The following is a 21,674-nucleotide window of genomic DNA, read 5'->3' as shown; positions in this document are numbered from 1 at the left end:
CCCTCTGGACAATGTTACCTTCTATTTGCTGCCTTCAATCTAGACTAGACATCCCATCTAGAGTATTTCCTTGGTACATCGGCACACCGTCAGTTCACTCCTGAATTGCACAATTAATGCTCCTGGATTCTTGGAGAGGTGCATGATTCCAACAGGCCAATGTCTGAGCCACTGCCTTGGAAAATGGCTTTTTGACTTTTTATTTATTGTTGGTGCTGATTCTTCATTACGTTTTGTGTTGTACCCACAGGGCTTACATTGCCATGGGCGCTTAAGCCTGACTTGCACAAGTGCAAAACCACATGGCTTCCTAAAACTTCCCATACTGACTTATTCCACTACTGTGTGTCTCAAGTCTTCCAGAGCATGGCAATCTTCAGCTTGTCCTTTGTGGATTAGGTTCAAAACAGGGCTGGCAGTAGTGGAATAAAAGAAAGGTTGGGGAGGTTGTTGGTTCTTTCTCCTTCAGGTTTTGACTTGTATCTTCCCGCTTTTGGTCCCAGTTCAAACTTTTCTGTATCATATTAGCCCAAAGAAAAGAAATAAAAAGATTTTGCAAACCTTCACCCATGTAAAAATCTGTTTCCCAAATGGCCACCAAGTCAGCAACATTTCAGTGAGTGAGCTTCAGAAGACTAATGACATTCAAATCTTCACAATGCCCTTGCAAAGAGATGCATTTCATTTTCCCAAAATAATGTGTCTCAAGTACCTATTCATGAATTTTCAAATAAATATGTCAGTGAACCAACTTAAAAACAATTGGAGGTGAAGGGCTCTGAAGTTTTTAATAGTGAAGGAAGTTTAAAAATAGAGATAGAGGAATTGTAGATTTTTATGAGACACAGCATGGCATCTCAATCCAATATAATATACAATGATCAGACCAATGGTTGTGGGGTTCCTAGTTCCTCAGACATTTACAATTTCTTTTTGTTGGGAAGACAGGACGTTTTTGCTAACTGAAATATCCAAGTAAATGTTAGCTATAGTGTCTAGTGTGAACAGGAGTCACCCTTCCTGTTTGCTTGTGCCCCTCTACTGGTGAAACAGCCTCTTACCTTCTTGTAGTTGGTGAGGGAAAAGAGATTAAGCAGGCTATTCAAGGTCAGGTCAGTGATTATCAGAGGATGAGAAGAGGCTTCAGTTTTGCTGACTCTATTAAAAAGCTGGATTTCCCAGCTACTCACGCACTTGTCTGCTATGGCTACCTTTATTATCTTAAAAACTATAATCACTTTAAATCTCCAGGCAAATGAGACGGGAAACAACTAATTCCTAGGTTAATCACAGAATTTTTAGTTCTTCTGAATTGCACATAAAGATTTGCAAATCACTTGGGAGATGCATGAAGAGTCTTAGATAATAGCTTGCAAGTATTTATGTAGGTGATTTGGGCCAGATTTACAGTGCAAACATGCCTTCTGCTATCTATACACTCCCAACTAAATATTTCATTCAATTTGTCTTCAAGGCTGCAGGGATCTCTTATGTTTTCAAAGGCACTGATAGCTGAAATGAATTAAAACAACAGAAATAGTCATACTATAAAGGAAGACCTACAGCTAGATAAAGCCTTTTTACAGTTTCCAATATTGTCACTCAGATTCTGACCTCAAGGAACACCTCTGTGGCTTACTAAAAAATGTCCTTTCTCTAATTGGTTCCTGATGTTCTTGTTTTAGAACTCCAGCAGTTAGATCATAAAAATTATTCAGTGAGGAGTTCCCAACATAAGCATCATGACAGATGATTTATTTACATTTTGCAGAGGAAGTATTTGATTCTAACATATCCATTACAGATATCCATGATTCATTACTTAATGGTATGCTTTTTCTCTATATACTTACTGCAGATCTCCATAATGCATTCTTTACTTAATGATACACGTCTCTTTAGATATACTCATTACAGATATCCATGATAGATTACTTAATGATACATTTTCTCTAGATAAGTTCATCACAGATCTCGACAACACATTCTTTACTTAATGATGCTCATTGCCTTCCATCCAAATGCCAAGCTGAATTTTAAGCCTTCCCCCTGCCCATTGTTAGGTTATGAAGGATTAGATCAACAAATTGGGAAACTCTTACTTTTCTCATTGGAGAAGCTCTGATTTGTGTCTCTGATTTTTTGAAATCCTATAAATTTTTTTTTTTTTACATTTTAAACATTTACTAAGTTTAGTGACATTTAAAAATGGGGTTGGGGATATTTCTCAGTTGCTTAACATGCAAATGACCTTGCTTTGATCCCTTGCATTGAAAACCCAAATCAGAAATGAAGCATCCTTACAAATATATCTATAGGTATAGCATCCTGTGGTACCTACCACCAGGTTCTGTCTCCATTCTGACGTCATCTGAGTGGGTCAATTTTAGAGGCTTGGTCAGCTCGCAAAGTCTGTTCCTGGCTTTGGTCCACTGTAACCTTGGTGTGGATATGGTGTATCTATGGATTAATATTTGTAACTTTAAGCAATTTTCTGTGGAGTGCCAGGCAGATCTTTCAAGAGCTTGGTTTGTAACCTGACACCAGGAGATATTCTGATTCTCTTGGACGCAGTGGAGGCAGGCAACCAAACAGGACCTCAAGAGGGGATTTACAGGATGTTCATTGAAACTGAAATTGTACAAGTAGCAGAATTACTGGCCAAGGAAGCCTGTTTCTTGGCCTGTCATTTAAGGTTTTATTCATTTTTTCAACTTGACCTGAAGGTGGTACCATTTGTGCAAGTTCCAAGTTAATTTTCATCATACAGATCTTTCATTTCTTTAGAGGCACACACATAATTTTATATTATTTGTGACTATTATGAAGGGTGTTATTTCCCTAATTTCTTTCTCAGCCTGTTTATCCTTTGTGTCAAGAAAGGCCAATGATTTGTTTGAGTTAATTTTATATCCAGCTACTGCACTGAAGTTGTTTATCAGGTTTAGGAGTTCTCTGGTGGAATTTTTAGGGTTACTTATATATAATATATCATCTGCAAATAGTGATATTTTGACTTCTTCCTTTCCAATTTGTATTCCTTTGATATCTTTTTGTTGTCTAATTGCTCTGGCTAGGACTTCAAGTACAAAATGGAATAGGTAGGGAGAGAGTGGACAGCCTTGTCTGGTCCCTGATTTTAGTGGGATTGCTTCAAGTTTCTCACCATTTAGTTTGATGTTGGCTACTGGTTTGCTGTATATTGCTTTTATCATGTTTAGGTATGGGTCTTGAATTCCTGATCTTTCCAAGACTTTTATCATGAAGGGGTGCTGGACTTTGTCAAATGCTTTCTCAGCATCTAATGAGATGATCATGTGGTTTTTGTCTTTGAGTTTATGTAGTGGATTATGTTGATGGATTTCCATATACTGAACAGTCCTTGCATCCCTGGGATGAAGTTAATGCTCTTTGTGGGTAGAAAAAGTTTCTACCCTCTCTGAAAAAAAGTTCAGAGAGTAACTAGCAAGAATCTGTCCCATGCTGGACTGAATGTCACTAAAGTCCACTTCTAATATTCAAATGGGCAGGACCCCAGATTTTACAACAGCAAGGTTCCAGGTCAACTGAAGACAGGCATTGCTAGCTTGTTGGGTCAGTGTTGGCAAACTTGGACCAGCAAATATCTTTGTAACATTTCTCAGGCAGTTTTCCCAAGATGCATGATATATAAGCTTGCTGAACTAAGCTGGGAGCTGTCATCTCTGGAATAAGTTTCCTATCTGTGGCAATCAGCCAGCCCTCATAATATTCGACAGTGTTCTTGTCAGTTGCTTTTGTTTTTTCTTTGAACTTTTATGAGGAAATTCTGGGAACACTGGAAGTGTGAACATACCATCTGGAATTGGATTGGATTAGGAAAAGACCTGACTTCCCCACTGAGTTTGCACATTGGAACAGGTTCTTCCCTGGAACACAGTCAGAGGGAGTTTGGAAGACATGGTAGGCTGGTTAAGGTTGGTGAGCATTGCATCACAAAGGATGCCGCTGAGGGGGTGAGACCAGGTTGTCTTGAGATTGCCCTGGCTCCATGTAGCACTGTAAATTAGAGCCAGATTTCATCCTCTGTGGAAGCTACAGCGTAGTGGTGTGTGCTTCTTTGGTTCTTCAGGCCTGATAGTCTGTGAGACTGTGTGGGTCTCACACTGATATGATGTAGATCCCATGGTGAGAAATGTTCCATAACCAGGAGCTGGTGGAGTATATACATGTCTCCCTGAGGTGTGTAGGGTGGGCTGAGAAGATAGGCTTCTTCCACAAGCAAGTGTCTGGCTGACTGACTGCCTGTAAGCAACTTACAAAGTCTTACCTTGTGGCCACACATGTATCCGCATGCCCAGTCACCTCCTGCTATGGAAAATGAATGCCGAGTAAAACAGCCTCAGCAGAACGGCAGGGTGGTGGGGTTGAGTCAGGTCCCATACCCACGGAACTGTGGAACCACTACAACAAATCACATGTTCATTCACTGTTATACATTCCCATTTTATTATTTTTTTAATTTAAAAAATATTTTATTTATTTTTATTTTATGTGCCTACACGTGTGTCCATGTAAGGGTGTCAGAACACTGGAAACTTGAGTTACAGACAGTTGTGACTTGCCAGATTAGGTTCTGGGAATTGAACCCAGGTCCTCTGGAAGAACAACCAGTGCTCTTAACCCCTGAGCCGTCTCTCCAGCTCCACATTGCCATTTTAAATTCCTAGTATATTTCACACGACATATATTCACATGACATTATTTCACAGGAAGTTATATTTCCTTGGAGTCAAATATCATCTTGGTATTCCATAAAGGCTTCACATTGTTTCCTGAAGGCAATCCAGGGCGCACTGGCAACTCCTGCATATTTCCTGGGGGCCTTACCTATTCTAGATGTTCCAGCTCAATCTCATCTTAGTACACTCAGAAACTCTGATTCTGGGCTTCACTGTCCCCTTTGCTACTAGAAGAAGACCCTGGAATCCCACCTTTGGTGAGCACATCTCCATTCAAGAGACTTTAGTGGACTGAGAGCAGCAGCCTCCCAGAACCAACTGGGGTTACGGTGAAGGAGATCTGGCTGGGAGGTTTCCAGAACTGCTGTTGGAATCTTTCTGTAATAAGCACACTGACACCAACGAGAGGAGGACAGGGGAGATGTAGCTGGTGGACCAAAGACAGAGGACAGTGAGTCTTCCCCATGCTCCCAGAATAGAAAGGTGCTCCAGCTGACCGGGACAAGGCTCCCCATCGCTGTGACTCAGTAGCTGCTCTATAAGCACACTTGTGCACCTCAGCTCCTGAAAGACTTTGATCCCCAGGTCAGTTTGTATGCTTTAAACTCTAAAACCACAAGGTACAGTGGGAAAGCAAGAACGATTCTACAGAAGTCTATGAGGGTTCTTTTATTTTTAATTTAATTTTTTTATTTAATCATTTTTTTTACAGTCCAGATTTTATCCCCTTCTCAGTCCACCCTCTGACTCTTCCATATCCCATATCTCTTCTCCACCCACCCCGCATATCCACAAGGATGTCCCCACCTCCAACCCCCATCCCACCAGACCTCCCCACTTCCTGGGGCCTCAAGTCTCTTGAGGGTTAGCTGTATCTTAAGCCCTCTGCTGTATATGTATTGGTGGCCTCACATCAGCTGGTGTATTCTGCTTGGTTGGTGGCTCAGTGTCTGAGAGATCTTGGGGGTCCAGGTTTGTTGAGACTGCTGGTCTTCTTATAGGATCACCCTCCTCCTCTGCTTCCTCAGCAGCCTCTGCCCATTGTTTGAGTGTAAATATCCGCATTGGAGTCTTTCAAATATATATATGTATTTCACCTCTATACCTGCAGCTGAGGACCCAATTTGGGTATTTGAGCTAGGCAAGCTGCTCTACCACTAAACTAAATCTCCTGGTTTTACTTATTTTGGTATTATTGTAGTGTCTTAAGATTGTCTTTCAAAGTTGGCAGTCCATTTAATAAATAAAATTCTAGGACTATTCTGCATGGCTTTAGCTATAATTAGCAAGCATTAGCATTATTATATAATATTATTGTGTAGTCTCTGTGGTACAACTATAGAACATTGTAGAAATAAGCCACTTTCCTTCCTTTTTAGGTCTCACCCAAAATGAGTGACACACCTTCTACTAGTTTCTCCATGATTCATCTGACTTCTGAAGGTCAAGTTCCTTCCCCTCGCCATTCAAATATCACTCATCCTGTAGTGGCTAAACGCATCAGTTTCTATAAGAGTGGAGACCCACAGTTTGGCGGCGTTCGGGTGGTGGTCAACCCTCGTTCCTTTAAGACTTTTGACGCTCTGCTGGACAGTTTATCCAGGAAGGTACCCCTGCCCTTTGGGGTAAGGAACATCAGCACGCCCCGTGGACGACACAGCATCACCAGGCTGGAGGAGCTAGAGGACGGCAAGTCTTATGTGTGCTCCCACAATAAGAAGGTGCTGCCAGTTGACCTGGACAAGGCCCGCAGGCGCCCTCGGCCCTGGCTGAGTAGTCGCTCCATAAGCACGCATGTGCAGCTCTGTCCTGCAACTGCCAATATGTCCACCATGGCACCTGGCATGCTCCGTGCCCCAAGGAGGCTCGTGGTCTTCCGGAATGGTGACCCGAAGAATAAGCATGTGGTCCTTCTTAGCCGGAGGATCACTCAGAGCTTCGAAGCCTTTCTGCAGTACCTGACACAGGTTATGCAGTGTCCTGTGGCCAAGCTGTATGCCACAGATGGAAGAAAAGTGAGTATACAGGTGGCCCTAAGTCATCTCCCTAGGAGGCTGTCACATTGAGCTATTTAAAGTTATAAATATACCATATGGGAAGAACAGTGCTTGCTCAGCGACTCTGGTTTCTTCTAGGTTCCTAGTCTCCAGGCAGTGATACTCAGCTCTGGAGCTGTGGTGGCAGCTGGAAGGGAGCCATTTAAACCAGGAAATTACGACATACAAAAGTACTTGCTTCCTGCCAAGTTACCAGGAATCTCTCATCGTGTGCACCAGAAGGGAAAAGCCAAGATAGAAAAAAGAAAGAGTAAGCCACCTATAAATCTTTTTTTTTTTAACTCTGAAAGTTTTTGTTTTGCTTTACCAATAAAAATTATATTTAAAGAACCAGGTTCATTCATTGCAAAGACAAAAATGTGAGAAGGTGAAATTGGCTAATTTATTGTTGGAAATAGAGAGGTTATCTGGTGACCTTTTGAGAGACTTTTTCTAAATAATCAATGATAGACATTTTTACATGAATGACATATATACTTTTTATTTTTAATAAAGCAAAGTATCAGAATTTCTTGCTTTGGGAAGAGTTTTGCAGAATTGTATATGACATCTCTGGTAGTTGTAGACATTTTCTCTAAATGAGTATTCATAGCTGAGCACAGCAAATCAGTGGTTTATATATTAAGAAAAAAAATCAGGCTGCATGTTCTCCCCTCTGAAAGTATTCCTGTAAAATTATTAATTGTCAGAAACACTTCCTGTTCAAAATAGATTCATGCAGCCAGTTTATGCTAGTAACAATGACATAAATTGTGAGAATTTTATGCTCTGTTTAACAGCATATCCCTGTCCTTAGGATAGGGGAGAAAGAGGGTGTCTTGAGGCCCATAGTTAACACCATCACTCACTGTAGCCCATAGTGTGAGAGAGGTTAACACCATCACCCTCTGTGGCCCATAGTGTGAGAGAGGTTAACACCATCACTCACTGTGCTCATTATTTCCAAGGAAGTGTAAGTTCTATGCCAGTGTCCTGATTGCCATTTACACTTGAATTTGAACTTTCATTCTCTTTAGACTTGGAATAATCTTTATATTTTAAGAAGTAGTGTTCTTATTGTTAATATGGTTGAAAGAATTACATTCTTTCATCTAATTGTTTAAAAAACATACTCCTGTTTGTCAATGCACCTATTTTGTAGGTATTAACTGCAAATTATATATTATACATATAGTAGTACTGTTTTTCCTTGGCTTACTCTTTTTGTGTCTGTTATCAGGTGCTTATGATTTTTGATAGAGCTTTGCTAAGTTTTACTTCAAAAAGTTAAAAATCAGATGTTTTTATTTACCAAAAATTACGAAAATATTTTTAGGTTTAGCTCTGAAAACTGCAAAGGAGATGTGTGCAAATCTATAAGGACTATTAGGAGGAGATCTGTTACATTAAGAAACACAACAGCCAAAGTTAAGAACAGAAACCTCACATTGAAAGCAACTCTGGGCTGTGTCTAGCCGAGTGGCTTTTTTATATATACACTAAATCAACTGCACCAATTACATAAATAAAAATTAAGTATTATTTGATTAATCAAGAGTTAAAGTTGTTTCTGCTTTCATAAAACTTCCAAGGGCTCTCTCATATACACTCAGATGAAACATCACCATATATTGCCCTTTGCCTGCCTTTCTTACATAGATATGGAAATTTATTAGATTCCATCTTTTGTATTGTTAATCATAGAAACAAAGCCACACAGAAAACATATTTTATCCAATATAATCATCAGCAGTTTGTGCTTATATATTTATTATTATCATTCCCTAATAAAATTGTTAAAATTAAAATTTTGTGAGTCTCCATTAAAGTATGGTTGGTTTACTTTTTAATAGTTGTTTAAGAATAAAACCCAGAAAGTACAGTAAGATTTCCCAAATTACCATCAATGACATACAGGCTAGAAATACAACTATAACATTTACTTGTAAAATATAGAGAAATGGTATTTTGTACTAATTTCCCCTTTTCTTTTTCTTTCTTTGCTGCTTCTTCCTTGGGATATTTACAACTTCTGTGCTTTCCATGTTGTGTTTTGACATGGTATCTTTCATTCTTAAAATCTTGCAAGTGAGCACACATATGCCTTCAGACCTAAGACCCCAGACTGATTCCCTGATCTCGGAGAAAACATATGATTGCTTTTCAGATTTTTCTGTAGCCCCTGAGAATTACTTGGCCTTAGAAACACATGAGTCTCAGTCTCTATCAACTTATCCTTCTGAAGATGATGTTGAGAAATCGATTGTTTTTAATCAAGATGGTACGATGACGGTCGTGATGAAAGTTCGATTCAAGATAAAAGAAGAAGAAACTGTTAAGTGGACAACAACTGTCAATAGAGCTGGTCTTTCTAATAATGATGAAAAGAATAAGAAAAGTAGTTATCCTGGAAAAACAGATTATGGACCATCTAGTTTAAAGCTTGAAGCATGTTCGTTGCCTGAAGACATCGTAGATACCACTCAGCAGGGCAGTTTGACAGAGGAAGAAAATACTCAAATGACAGAGCAGCAGGCTCTGTCATGTAGCTCTGCTAGTTGGGAGAATGCCTCTATGGAGACAGACATTCAGGAAAGCCAGAAACAAGTGAAACACTTTTATAGACCCCCAACTCCTGGACCAAGGAGAATGAGACAAAAGAAATCTGTGATAGGGACTGTCACAGTAGTATCTGAAACAGAGGTTCAAGAAAAGCAGTTTTCCTATAGTGAAGAAAGAAAGGGTGGAGAAAAATCTGAGTATCATATGTTTACACATTCTTGCAGTAAAATGTCATCAGTATCTAATAAACTTGTTCAGATCGGTAGCGATAATGAGATGGAGTCAGCATTAGAAAGAACAAGGGAAAGTGGATCACTCAAGTCACAGGCCATAAATGCTGGTGCTATTGAAATTACAAGTCAGAAGGTCTTAAAGATGTGCCACAACAATGCTTTACCGTCAACTGCACCAGAGAACTCAGTCGTGGAAGAAGGCACAGACAACAGTGCAGTATCAGGCACAGCCACTATCAAGCACTTCAGAACTTGTGGTAATGCCAATGACAGCTTCAGTTCTATCACAGCAGATTCAACTCCTACCTCAGTTAACAATTATTCAAATGACAGAAATATTTCTGAGCTTCCTTCTGTAGGATCTCCTGTACTCACCATGAGACTTGTTAATGAATTTGCTCATTGTGGTTTAACAGAAAAACCAGAAAACAGAAAGAAGGTTTTATCTTCTTCTGCTAGCAAGAAGAAGAAAAAGAAATCTCAGCAGCGAATGATAACTTCCAATGATAAGAAAAAAGTGATTGAAACCAAAGGACCCCCAAATATAGCTGGGAAGATACCCAGAGCTGGAACAACTGCACAGGAAAGACTATTGCAAGAATCAGACTGTCCTGATAAAGGAGGAAGAGTTTGTGAGCAGGGCCTTAATATAAGTCCTATGGCAATTGAATCAAATAATTTTTTTCCCAAAAGTAATCCCACATTTTCTAAGAATTTCTATAAAAATAAATTAAATACTTTTCAAAATCCTAAGACTCAAAAACTTTTGGCCAAAAGAAAATCAAGGCCACGAAAGATTGTAAGCACAGAAAGACTCAGAAAACAAGAGATTGGTCAAGAAGATAAAATACTTCTCCATAGTGACTCGAAACTCTGTGAAAGTCATTTGGAAAAACAAAGTTTATTTCATGTGTTTAATATCCTTGAAGAAGATCAGAAAGTTTTGCACAGACCACCGTTCCAAGTGGAGAAAGTAGCTAGAAATTTGAAAGGAATGGCAAAAAAGAGTTTAGTCCCAAAAGTCAATGATTTACACATAATGTTAAGAAACCAGAAAAAACAAATGGGAGTTAAATTAAAGTCAGGTGCTGAGGTAAGTGAACAGCATGTTACAACCAGGGCAGATCCATTAGCTTCTCTGAAAAAACCTGATTTTCCTGAGGGCATTCCCCATCATTCAGGTAAAAGCTATGTAAAGCGATGGTTGCAGAACATAAACTCATATCCAGATTTTGAGCATAGAAAGTCCGGTCCACTATGCCAAAATAGAAGTGATGTGGTAAATTATAACCGCAATGGCTTTCTAGGAAATAATCTCCATACAACTTCTTCAAAAGGAAATGGTTTTTTAATGGAAAGTAATAAGAGCAAAACTAAAAACGACAATTGGTCAGGCAATACAAATCAAGAGACAGGTAAATCTCTTGTTGCTAAAGATAATGGTGAAGAGCTCAATAAACATCACTGTGAGAGCCAGAATGGGTCTCTGTATGATTCTTACTTGGTTTCTTTGCATGACAATTGTACTTTGTCACAGACCACTATTAATGAGCCTAGTACTAAAAGTCATTTATCTATTGAAAAGTCAAGACCAGAAGTAAAGCTTGTTTACCAAGAAATGAACTTTGCTACAAAAAGGCAAAGTATTGAAGTTGCCATTCAGGTAGATACTATGGGAGAAAATGTTCTAAAAGACTACTTACCAGCCTTGTTGCTACGGCACCTGGAAGCTTTTGTTCCTAATAATCAGAAACATCAGAATGGAATTTCTCAAATACCAGGTTCATTAGCAGAGGTTGTCTTCCCTTCTGTAATAGATAATTCATCCACAAATCTCCTTCTGGCTTGGCTTTTGGTACTAAACCTAAAGAGAACTATGAATAGCTTCTGTCAAAGTGATGCTCATAAGATGACCAACAGACCTTCGGAAACTGCTGCATTGTTGGAAGTTCTGAAGCATGTTGCCATCACAGAGGAAGCTGATGACTTGAAGGCTGCTGTTGCCAACTTGATGGAATCAACCAAAACTTGCAGTGGGTCCAGTGGGAGAGAACAAGATATGCTACCAGTAAATTGTACAGCATCCAGCCTTCATAGTGTGGACGAGTGTAATGAAAATGGGAGTGCTCAGAAGACCCTCTTGGATGAAGGCTATTCTGTCATGGGGGATTGTACCTCAGAAATGGTTAGCAAGTCATGTAACTCCTCATGTGAGATGCACATGGTGAGCAAAACTAATCCTCCAAAACAGGTAGATGACCAGAGTGATGGCCTTCTTACTAGCAATAGCTGCACTGTGAGTCAGCGCTCCACAGGGGCCTGTTTCCTTACAGATGGGGTGTATTCCCATGAGGCTTGTGCTCAGAAGGAGGGCGTCTATGAGGGAGCTTGCCTAAGTGATGAGACTCACATTCCTATCAGAGACTGCCATACAATTCACTCTGTGCATTCAAAAGAAAACAAATGCACTGATGATCTGGAATCAACTGAAGAACTCAAAACTGTTGACAAAGTTCCAAAAGGTCTAAGCATTCTGGCAGATTCTATGTATAAAAATGACTCTAATGTATCTACATTTCAAAATGTCAATAAGTTAAGTTCCCAACGCACTCTCCTAAGTAAAACTTATCTAGACTCTGATAAGGACTATAGTCCTCTAGAAGAATTTCAAAATTGCCCACGTAAGAAAATTGTGAATAAAAAGAAATCTATTTCTTCTGATAAGGAAGAATCAAGGACTTCTGAGGAACCAAGGTCAATAACCAATAGCATGACATCAAGTGAAAGAAATGCCATTTCAGAATTAGAATCTTTTGAAGAATTAGAAAGCCAAGACACAAGTATCTTCAATATGAATGTAAGGGCTGAAAAAAAATCTACCAAGGAAACGATGCAAAAACAATCAGAGGCTAGGATGAGTTCAGAATTGATAAACGTATCAGGGAGGAAAATTATAGAACAGGAAAGAAGAAATACTGCCATTCTGGAGACAACCGCTAGGGGGCAGGTGACACCACCATCTTTAGCTTTTTGCTACGATTCTAACAAAAACACCGAAAAAGAGATCAGTGAAGGAGAAACTAAGATGAGAGTTAAGAAGATGGTAGACAGCATGGAAAATGAAAGTTACTCGGAGTCCTCACTTAATTTTAAAAAACATCACAGAAGTCCAGGAACCTTAGACTGGTCAGACTATGGATCAGATAGTGAGAGTGGATATCCTTGTAAAGCATCGAGCAATAGTCACAATGATGACTCTGGCCAAGAGAAAGAGCCCACAAGAGGAATTGTTAAAAGAGCAATAGAAAAGCTTTATGGCAAAGCAGAGATTATCAAACCACCATTTTTCCATGGGTCTATACACAAATCTCAAGTTTGTCCTTATAATTCTGTGGAAGTTCAGTGTGCTAAGAAAACCAATTTTTATGAGTCTGAATGCCAGTCATTGGTCTCTTCTGAACAGGTATCCAGAAGTTCACTCATATTTCAGGAATTCCCTCAGGTTGATGCTAATGGCATGGGAGACAGTTTTGGGGACAGCAGCATAGAAAATGTTACAAAATCAAGTGCGCATGACAGGGTCTTTACAGAAAAAGAGAATGGAAAACTGATTGACAATGGCAAATGGCTCCTGAGAGAAAATCATTTGTGGCGGGTGTCATCGGACAATCCTGGCATGTACGGCAATGCAGACACCACATCAGTGGATACTCTAATAGATAAGAACAGCATTGAGGTGCCATATTCACATTTCGGAGAGCTGGCTCCTGGTCCAACAATGGCTGAACTGTCCTCTTCAGAAATAGAGGAAATGACTCAACCCCTTGAAGTGAAATGCAATTATTTTAACTTCCCTCATGGTAGTGACTCTGAGCCTTTTGGTGAAGATTTTCCAGATGCACAGAATAAAACTTGTCCCAAAGAGAAAATACCCAACCATCACACAGAGGAGAAGGGTAATTATCCATCGGAAAGACTGTGTACATCTGTTACTCAAGCCTTTGTTTCTGCTGGTAATAAAGTCCACCCGGTCTGCAGTGACGCTATTAAAACTCAGCCATTACCTGGGAGTAACATCACTCACGGCGCACTTCAGGAAGGTGACTCTTTGGATAAACTCTATGCTCTTTGTGGTCAACATTGTCCGATACTAACTGTTATTATTCAACCTGTAAATGAGGAAAGCCGAGGATTTGCTTATCGCAAAGATTCTGATATTGAAAATTCTTTGGATTTTCAGTTATGGATGAAAATATACCCATTTATGCCACAGTCAAAGAAACACGTGTTTAGAAGTGATGGCAGGAATGTGAGTGTGGGTGAAGAATTTGCTGGTAATGTCATTGGTGATCTCTGTGATCAACTTTATTTCAAAAGCATGATTGACTTAGTGGATCAAAGAGCTAACTCTTTAGGGAAGGAAATTAATTTGAAGAAATTCCAACTATATTTAAAGAAAAGCTTTTCCGATCCTTTGTCCACGTCATTGCTAGTGGTGGAGAATAGGAATTCTGTTTCACTAAGCCCTAGCAGTTGGACAGATAACTTCAAAAGTATTGATGAGAATAACAACTTCCTTAACAGATTACCGAACTCAAGTAAAAATCCCAACCAAGTAGTAAGAGAGAACACTAATTTTCAGTTCCACTTAGAACTGTTTGGTCAAGTTTACTTGTTAGATATTTGCCAAGTTGAGAAACCCTTAAATATCAAAACCAGAAGTAAATTAGAAATGTATTACATTTTAGAGGGTGAAGTTCTTTTCATCTGGGAAGAAGAAAAATGAATTAAATATAATAGATACTGAAGGCCCTAATGAGTGGGATGATTTATAATTTCAGTATTCACACAATCACCAGCTGTCAATATGTTTTTCCCATAAAAAGATGCAGTACATGGGATAGAATTTAGCATACATTCTCTAAGAATTTCTTACTCTTTCAAAATGAGAATACTCTGGAAAACGTATTTTTGGAAAAAATGGATTTGGTTTTCTTCATTGCTTTGCTCCTCATTTTCTCAGTAAAGTTTTATGTAGTTTCATTGTAAACAGATAATTTTGCATAGCTATGACTTTGTTATCAGGATATCAGAAATATGGTCAGGACAAGAAATATATCCTTAAAATATTGTCTAGTACATATATATGTTGAATATATTAATGGGTAAATGTAACTTTAAACTACTTCATTTATTAATGTAAGTGCTGATTTAATAAAAAGTATTATTAAACCTTTCCAGAACAATCTGCTAGTTTTTTGTACCAGAGAGTTGGCTCCTGTTTCCTCAGAACAAACTGAAGTTCCTAAGTATTCTGTAGGACACTATTCACCATTTTCACACAAAAAAGAATACATCAGTACGAACTTGTCCCTGTCCCAGAAATTATAATCTTTAAACTAAAAAAAATTAATATATTTAAAAAAGTTTACATTTGTAGTTAAAATATATAATTACAGCACTTCCCCCTTCCTTCCCCCACTTCAACCAACCCCTCCTATGTCCACTCCCTCCAACCCCTCCTGTTCTTCCAATTCTCAAATTGATAGCCCCTTGGTTATTGCTGTTACATGTGCAGGGAAGGAATGCTTAAGCACAGCCAACTGTTTCCATCTTGTTGTTTGTTGTATGTATGGTTTCCAGGCTGGCTACTTTGTACTGGATAACCAATTAGGAGACTCATTGCTGGGAAAGGCTAATATGTCCTCTCTCAGCACTCATTATTTGCTTAAAGTTCTTTATCTAGGGGTCAAACCCCATGGAATTTCACTTTTCTGTGTTAGCATTCTTTATTGACAATGCTATTGTGTTTTGTTTACGCAGTCATATCTAAAAGAGGTAGGCTCACAGAGGACTTCCTTGTTTTCTGTCTCTTACACTCTATCTATCTATCTATCTATCTATCTATCTATCTATCTATCTATCTATCTATCTATCTACTATCTATCTATCATCTATCATCTGTCTATCATCTATCTTCTCTCACCCATCCATCCCTTTATCACTCTGTTTTTAACTGGAGCTAGAAACTGCAGATGGAGAGAACATTTGGCATTTGTCTTCCTGGGCCCAGGATACTGCACTCAAAATCATCTTTCCTAGGTCTTGGAATTCCTCTATAATTGTTTATCTTCTCAAAGAAAATAGTCTTAGACATTTATTTTTTCTTTGGATTATTGTTTTCTATTTAATTAATTCATACTTTTTTATTATTATCGGTTATCTAAAGGTCTGGGGTTTGCTTTGCTTTTATTTTTCTAAAGTTTGAGTTGGTTATTAAATAAACTATTTGTGCTTTTTCTAATTTTTTAATATAGATATGTAGGCCTAGAAACTTCCTTCCTAAGACTGCCTTTACTGTGTCCCAAATGTTTTATTGTTTTGTGTCTTCATCTTTATTTGGTTTCAGGAATATTTTGATTTCTTTGAACATTCATCATGTAGTAATGAGCTGCTTAGTTTTTATGAGTTTATATACTTACAAGAGTTCTGTTTGCAATTTTATTGTAGAATGTCAGATAGGATATATAGAATTATTGTAGTTTTTCTACATTTTTAATGTTTGTGTGTTGTACCGGAATGTGGTCTATCTTAGAGAAATGTTCATGTTCTGCTGAGTGGAATGTATATTTGGTGTTGAAATAGAATATTCTATAGGTATTTGTTAGGTCCATTTGATATAAGGTGTCATTTAATTCTGTGGTTTCTTTACTGCCCGCCCCAGATGACCCTTTAGAGAAAAAGAGGTGTTAAAATCACCTTTATTGTTGTGTTTGTGTTAATCCGTGTCTATAATTCCATTAGTATGTCTTTTATGAAATGGGACTTACCACAGTTTGGTGTCTTTACATTTATTACTGTACAAATTTCATGATTAAATGATCTCTTGATTGGAATGAAATTCCTTCCTTTGTCTTTTATGAGTAGTTTTAGTTTGAAGTCCTATTTTCTCACATAGTAGAGTGGCCATGTTTGCTTGCTTCCTGATCTGTTTTTCTTGGAATATCATTTTTTTTGTAAGCAACAAAAAGATGGATTTTATTTCTTAATTCACCCAGCTACCTTGTGTGCATGTGTGTGTGTGTATGTGTGTGTGTGTGTTTTAAATTGGAATATTGAAGCAACTAAAAAGTGTGTGTAGATTGCAGAGTTTTTATTTTAGTTTCTGCTGGTGTATCTTCTTAGTCATGCTTTGTATTTTGTTAATTGTAGCTTCATTTATTTTCTTACTGCTTCTCTTGGTTGTGTTTATTTCTCTTTTTAGTCTGAAGTGTATTGGTTTCAGTATTCTGTTTGTCATTTTTTGTTGATATGATTTATTAAAGGCTTGTTGGTATTACAGTAATTCTTTTTTTTCAATTATGGTGAATAATTTTGCTGAATACAACAATACTAGCAGTGGTAATCTTTTAAAACTTGGAGCCTGTTGCTCCAAGCTATTAAAAAATCAGCTGTTATTCTGATGGGTTTTTCATTATATGTGACTTATTTTGTTTCTATTGGAGCTTTCAATATTTTTCTTTGTTCTGTTTATTTAGTGCATTAATTGTGATATGCTATGGGGAGTTTTTTTCCTTGTCTTATCTAGTGGGTGGGGGGAGCTCTGTAGTCTTTCCTAAGTTTTGGAATGTTTTCTTCTATGATCCTATTAAAAACCTGATCTATGCCATCGACCTGATATTATTCCCCCACCACCCTCCAGGACCATAATTTGAAGCATTTGTCTTCTTATGGTGAGACCACATTTATTTGGTCTCGATCCTCTCCTATATGTTCAAGTCCTGATACTCTCTCTGAATTATCCTTGTAAGATTTTCCCCTGAGTTATCTAATTGACTTTTTCAAGTCCATCTTCATTTCAGATATTGTTATCTTCAGCATTTTTTATTCAGTTTTCAAATTCTGAATTATATTCATCATTTCATTCAACAGTATATATGTATTATTTTGAACATCACTCAGGCATTTATTGTTCTCTTGGAGCTCAATAATATGCTTGTTCATGTTGACTTTAAATTCCTTATGCTCTTATTATTTTTAATTAGGTATTTTCTTTTTTTTCTTTTTTAATATTTTTTATTAGGTATTTTCCTCATTTACATTTCCAATGATATACCAAAAGTCCCCCATACCCTTCCCCCCACTCCTCTACCCACCCACTCCCCTTTTTGGCCCTGGCATTCCCCTGTACTGGGGCATATAAAGTTTGCAAGTCCAAAGGGCTTCTCTTTCCAGTGATGGCTGAATAGGCCATCTTTTGATACATATGCAGCTAGAGACAAGAGCTCCGGGGTACTGGTTAGTTCATAATGTTGTTCCACCTATAGGGTTGCAGATCCCTTTAGCTCCTTGGGTACTTTCTCTAGCTCCTCCATTGGGAGCCCTGTGATCCATCCATTAGCTGACTGTGAGCATCCACTTCTGTGTTTGCTAGGCCCTGGCATAGCCTCACAAGAGACAGCTATATCAGGGACCTTTCAGCAAAATCTTGCAAGTGTATGCAATGGTGTAAGTGTTTGGAGGCTAATTATGGGATGGATCCCTGGATGTGGCAGTCTCTAGCTGGTCCATACTTTGGTCTCAGCTCCAAACTTTGTCTCTGTAACTCCTTCCATGGGTGTTTTGTTCCCAATTCTAAGAAGGGGCAAAGTGACCACACTTCAGTCTTCCTCCTTCTTGAGTTTCATGTGTTTGGCAAATTGTATCTTATATCTTGGGTGTTCTAAGTTTCTGGGCTAATATCCACATATCAGTGAGTACATATCATGTGAGTTCTTTTGTGATTGGGTTGCCTCACTCAGGATGATGCCTTCCAGGTCCATCCATTTGTCTAGGAATTTCATAAATTCATTCTTTTTAATAGCTGAGTAGTACTCCATTGTGTAAATGTACCACATTTTCTGTATCCATTCCACTGTTGAGGGACATCTGGGTTCTTTCCTGCTTCTGGCTGTCATAAATAAGCTTGCTATGAACATCATGGAGAATGTGTCCTTCTTACCGGTTGGAACATCTTCTTGATATATGCCCAGGAGAGGTATTGTGGGATCCTCTGGTAGTACTATGGCCAATTTTCTGAGGAACCGCCAGACTGATTTCCAGAGTGGTTGTAAAAGCTTGCAATCCCACCAAAAATGGAGGAGTGTTCCTCTTTCTCCACATCCTTGCCAGCATCTGCTGCCACCTGAATTTTTGGTCTTAGTCATTCTGACTGGTGTGAGGTGGAGTCTCAGGGTTGTTTTGATTTGTATTTCCCTGATGATTAAGAATGCTGAACATTTTTTTCAGGTGCTTCTTAGACATTCGGTATTCCTCAGGTGAGAATTCTTTGTTCAGCTTTGAGCCCCATTTTTCATTTGATTTTTGATTTTCTGGAGTCAACCTTCTTGGGTTCTTTATATATATTGGATATTAGTCCCCTATCTGATTTAGGATAGGTAAAGATCCTTTCTCAATCTGTTGGTGGCCTATTTGTCTTATTGACAGTGGCTTTTGCCTTACAGAAGCTTTGCGATTTTACGAGGTCCCATTTGTCGATTCTCGATCTTACAGCACAAGCCATTGCTGTTCTATTCAGGAAATTTTCCCCTGTGCCCATATCTTAGAGGCTTTTCCCCACTTTCTCCTCTATAAGTTTCAGTGTCTCTGGCTTTATGTGGAGTTCCTTGATCCACTTAGATTTGACTTTAGTGCAAGGAGATAAGAATGGATCAATTCGCACTCTTCTACATGATAACTGCCAGTTGTGCCAACACCATTTGTTGAAAATGGTGTCTTTTTCCCATTGAATGGTTTTAGGTCCCTTGTCAAAGATCAAGTGACCATAGGTGTGTGGGTTCATTTCTGGGTCTTCAATTCATTTCCATTGGTCTACTTCTCTTTCGATATAACAGTACCATGCAGTTTTTATCACAATTGCTCTGTAGTACAGCTTTAGGTCAGACATGGTGATTCCACCAGAGGTTCTTTTATCCTTGAGAAGAGTTTTTGCTATCCTAGGTGTTTTATTTTTCCAGATGAATTTGCAGATTGCCCTTTCTAATTCGTTCAAGAACTGAGTTGGGATTTTGATGGGGATTGCATTGAATCTGTAGATTGCTTTTGGCAAGATAGCCATTTTTACTATATTGATCCTGCCAATAAATGAGCATGGGAGATCTTTCCATCTTCTTAGATCTTCTTTAATTTCTTTCTTCAGAGACTTGAAGTTCTTATCATACAGATCTTTCACTTCCTTAGTTAGAGTCACGCCAAGGTATTTTATATTATTTGTGAATATTGAGAAGGGTATTGTTTCCCTAATTTCTCTCTCGGCCTGTTTATCCTTTGTGTAGAGAAAGGCAATTGACTTGTTTGAGTTAATTTTATATCCAGCTGCTTCATTGAAGCTGTTTATCAAGTTTAGGAGTTCTCTGGTGCAATTTTTATGGTCACTTATATATACTATCATATCATCTGCAAAAAGTGATATTTTGACTTCTTTCTTACCAATTGGTATCCCCTTGATCTCCTTTTCTTGTCAAATTGCTCTGGCTAGGACTTCAAGTACAATGTTGAATAGGTAGGTAGAAAGTGAGCAGCATTGTTTAGTTTCTGATTTTAGTGGGATTGCCTCCAGCTTCTCACCATTTACTTTGATGTTGGCTACTGGTTTCCTGTAGATTGCTTTCATCATGTTAGGTATGGGACTTGAATTCCTGACCTTCCAAGACTTTTATGATGAATTGCATTTTGTCAAATGCTTTCTCCGCATCTAACGAGATGATCATGTGGTATTTGTCTCTGAGTTTGTTTATATAATGGATTACATTGATGGATTTCTGTATATTAAACCATCCTTGCATCCCTGGAGTGAAACCTACTTGGTCAGGATGGATGATTGTTTTGATGTGTTTTTGTATTCGGTTAGCAAGAATTTTATTGAGTATTTTTTCGTCGATATTCATGAGGGAATTTGTTCTGAAGTTTTCTATCTTTGTTGGGTCTTTCTGTGGTTTAGGTATCAAAGTAATTGTGGCTTCATAGAATGAATTGGGTAGAGTACCTGCTGCTTCGATTTTGTGGAATAGTTTGTGAGGAACTGGAATTAGATCTTCTTTGAAGGTCTGATAGAACTCTACACTAAACTTATCTGGTCCTGGGCTTTTTGGCTGGGAGACTATTCATCACTGCTTCTATTTCTTTAGGGAATATAGGACTGTTTAGTTCATTAACCTGATCCTGATTTAACTTCGTTACCTGGTGTCTGTCTAGAAATTTGTCCATTTCATCCAGGTTTTCCAGTTTTGTTGAGTATTGCCTTTTGTAGAAGGATCTGATGGTGTTTTAGATTTCTTCAGGATCTGTTGTTATGTCTCCCTTTTCATTTCTGATTTTGTTAATTAGGATGCTGTCCCTGTGCCCGCTAGTGAATCTGGATAAAGGTTTATCTATCTTGTTGATTTTCTCAAAGAACCAGCCCCTCATTTGGTTGATTCTTTGAATAGTTCTTCTTGTTTCCACTTGGTTGATTTTGCCCCTGAGTGTGATTAGTTCCTGCTGTCTACTACTCTTGGGTGAATTTGATTCCCTTTGTTCTAGAGCTTTTACATGTGTTGTCAATCTGCTAGTTTGTGCTCTCTCTAGTTTCTTTTTGGAGGCACTCAGAGCTAGGAGTTTCCCTCTTAGAAATGCTTTCATTGTGTCCCATAAGTTTGGGTATGTTGTGTCTTCATTTTCATTAAACTCTAAAAAGTCTTTCATTTCTTTCTTTATTCCTTCCTTGATCAAGGTATCACTGAGGAGAGTGTTGTTCAGTTTCCACGTGAATGTTGGCTTTCTATTATTTATGTTGTCATTGAAGATCAACCTTAGTCCTTGGTGATCTGATAGGATGCATGGGACAATTTCAGTATTTTGAGGCCTGTTTTGTGACCAATTATATGGTCAATTTTGGAGAAGGTACCATGAGGTGCTGAGATGAAGGTATATCCTTTTGTTTTAGGATAAAATGTTCTGTAGATATCTGTTAAATCCATTTGTTTCATAATTTCTGTTAGTTTCACTGTGTCCCTGTTTAGTTCCTATTTCCACGATCTGTCCATTGATGAAAGTGGTGTGTTGAAGTCTCCCACTATTATTGT

The 21,674-nt window shown here is 38.4% G+C and overlaps 1 protein-coding gene across 4 annotated transcripts in view; it reads left to right on the top strand.

Moving 5' to 3' along the window:
- Rp1 (retinitis pigmentosa 1 (human)) overlaps positions 1-21,674 on the top strand; it is a 293,594-nt gene that overhangs the window by 50,329 nt on the left and 221,591 nt on the right. For 3 of the 4 annotated variants that reach the window (XM_030252325.1, NM_001370921.1, NM_001195662.1), the window contains exons 2-3: positions 6,101-6,736; positions 6,857-7,028. In XM_030252325.1, the coding sequence (XP_030108185.1) occupies positions 6,101-6,736; positions 6,857-7,028 (808 nt within the window). Of the gene's footprint in view, positions 1-6,100; positions 6,737-6,856; positions 7,029-8,846; positions 15,432-21,674 lie in introns of those variants that run through there. The other variant, NM_011283.2, reaches the window with a different exon arrangement.

This window comes from Mus musculus, chromosome 1 (genome assembly GCF_000001635.26).
Source record: "Mus musculus strain C57BL/6J chromosome 1, GRCm38.p6 C57BL/6J".
Taxonomy (NCBI): Eukaryota; Metazoa; Chordata; class Mammalia; order Rodentia; family Muridae; genus Mus; species Mus musculus.
The sequence above is the reverse complement of the archived record's forward strand: the minus strand, read 5'-3'. Positions and strand labels throughout refer to the sequence as shown.